General features: G+C 42.3%; 1 protein-coding gene across 1 annotated transcript; it reads right to left on the bottom strand.

The window, feature by feature from the left end:
• Window positions 1-564: 564 nt before the first annotated feature.
• Window positions 565-1214, bottom strand: LOC116174055 (histidine-rich protein PFHRP-II-like). The gene has a single exon (XM_031491832.1). It carries the CDS (start codon window positions 1190-1192, stop codon window positions 641-643), a length of 552 nt encoding a protein of 183 aa, XP_031347692.1. The 5' UTR covers window positions 1193-1214; the 3' UTR covers window positions 565-640.
• Between the last annotated feature and the right edge of the window lie 846 nt (window positions 1215-2060).

Genomic DNA, 2060 nt, shown 5'->3' with positions numbered 1-2060 from the left:
TAATGCAGGTGTTGTTATTACGGAAAAAAATAATTACAGTGATTTGTTTTTATTTTTTCCTTACGTCCACCTTGTTAGTAAAAGATCGTGAGCTGGTACAAATAACTCCCGACCAATTTTTTTAGTAATTGTAGTAATGCAGCACTGTCTGTGTGGCTGCCTACATGGTATTCTCTTCCATTGATTGCATCATGCTATGTAAACATACTTAGGGATGACGTCATAACATCGATGACGTACGCGCAAACTTAGGAATACCCTGCTATACATACGTTCTATGGACATTTTACTAGGAACTGACATACATTGATTCAAAATCACGATTGCGCAAATCATTAAAAATCCGAATTTCCTAAATAATGGCTTTTTCAATTACGTTTTTTTTGTCCGTAGCGGGTGATATCTGTCCTAGTCACAGCCATTTTTTTCATGTACTGATCCTGTTAGAACAACAGCAACAAAGCACGTAACTGGATATAGTAGGCCATCCAAAGGATGAAAGTTACTCAAAAGTATTTCTGGGGGATTTTTTTTTAATTCAGGAAAATATTGATTAGGCCTGGGTTGGTATGGTTGTATATTATGCACAAAATGAAGAATTGATCAATATATTTAGAACAAAAGATCAGCCTGTATATTCTTACAAGAGGTAACCATGATGACCCCAATGACTGGCGTATCCTAAATGTCCGTGCGCTACGTATGGAGAAGCATGATGGACTGCAGGAACGTGGTGCGCAACGTGAGCAACATGGGCGAGTGGAGCAGCGTGTGCGACATGGGCAACGTGGTGGGCGACTGGAGCAGCGTGTGCGACGTGAGCGACGTGGTGGGCGACTGGAGCGGCGTGTGCGACGTGCGCGACGTGGTGGGCGACTGGAGCAGCGTGTGCAACGGCAACCGGGGCGGCGTGGGCAACGTGAGCGACGTGGTGGGCGATTGGAGCGGCGTGTGCAACGGCGACCGGGGCAGCGTGTGCAACGTGAGCGACGTGGTGAGCAACTGGAGCAGCGTGTGCAACGGCAACTGGAGCAACAACTTCGGTATGGGCAACGATCGGATTGCTGATGATGTCGGTCCTGTGGCTGTGGCTCACGGCAGCCGGTACGTGAGAAACGTGAGCTTCATGAACCAGGCTCGGCTTGGCGGCGACGAAAGCGAGAAGGGCGGCGAAAACTGCGAGCTTGAACATTTTGCTAGAATTGTCCACGAAAGAAGACTGATACCAAAAGGTGGTAACGCACGCAATTTATACGAAAATCGGTAGGAACCTTAGGGCCACGTGTTAATCTAATCTGACCTTCTATCTAAACTTTTGCAAAATTAACAAAATTAACAAGATCATAAATATCAACAAGGTAGTTAAAGTTGAAAGTAGTTTAACCTGATATGAACTTTTGTTCTTTGTCTAATAGTCGGAGATCAGTGACTAGGAAGTTTGGTTTGATTACAAAAAAAGACTATGCGTACTTTTCATTTAATTAAACAAGTGCCTATATAAAATAGTTACCATTTATGGTTGGGCGTAGATTATTTGCATATTTCAAAGTCAACCGGAAATGTGCGTACTATAAATTAGAGTGTAACAATTAGACTTGATTTGCATAAGATCTGTATAATTACCAAATTGGTATATTTCTTTTGCGTACGAAAACCATCGTACCTGTCTGTTACTGTTTTTCTGTAGAAGTGTCTCCAAAAGATGTATCGACGAACTGCTTTAAAGTAAAACAGCAAAAAAGTTTCGTACTAAATTCGACATCAACGTGACACTAACAACTAAAGTATAAGTCACTAGTAGAATGCCAGATTAAATTTAGAGGCAAAGGGAGGAAAAGAACTTTAGGGTTTGAAAGCTCTTTGGAATCTTGTGCTGTGGAAGTCCTGGAGAACTGGGAGCGTTAAAACCTATAAACCCTTAAAGTATTCCAATCCCCTTAGTCCCGAAGTTCTGAATATTTCAAATCCTAGGATGATTGCGATTTACGAAGACATACTGCTTTGAGGTATTGACACGGTGAAATCTGATAGTCTCAGTAGCCGTAAAATATTCAAGCTAA

This window comes from Photinus pyralis, unplaced genomic scaffold (assembly GCF_008802855.1).
Source record: "Photinus pyralis isolate 1611_PpyrPB1 unplaced genomic scaffold, Ppyr1.3 Ppyr1.4_LG6, whole genome shotgun sequence".
Classification (NCBI taxonomy): Eukaryota; Metazoa; Arthropoda; class Insecta; order Coleoptera; family Lampyridae; genus Photinus; species Photinus pyralis.
Note: the sequence above shows the minus strand (reverse complement) of the source record. Positions and strands in the feature narration are given on the sequence as shown.

Coding starts and splice junctions, on each gene's coding strand:
- LOC116174055 (XM_031491832.1), bottom strand. CDS start 1,192: ATGTTCAAGCTCGCAGTTTTCGCCGCCCTTCTCGCTTTCGTCGCCGCC.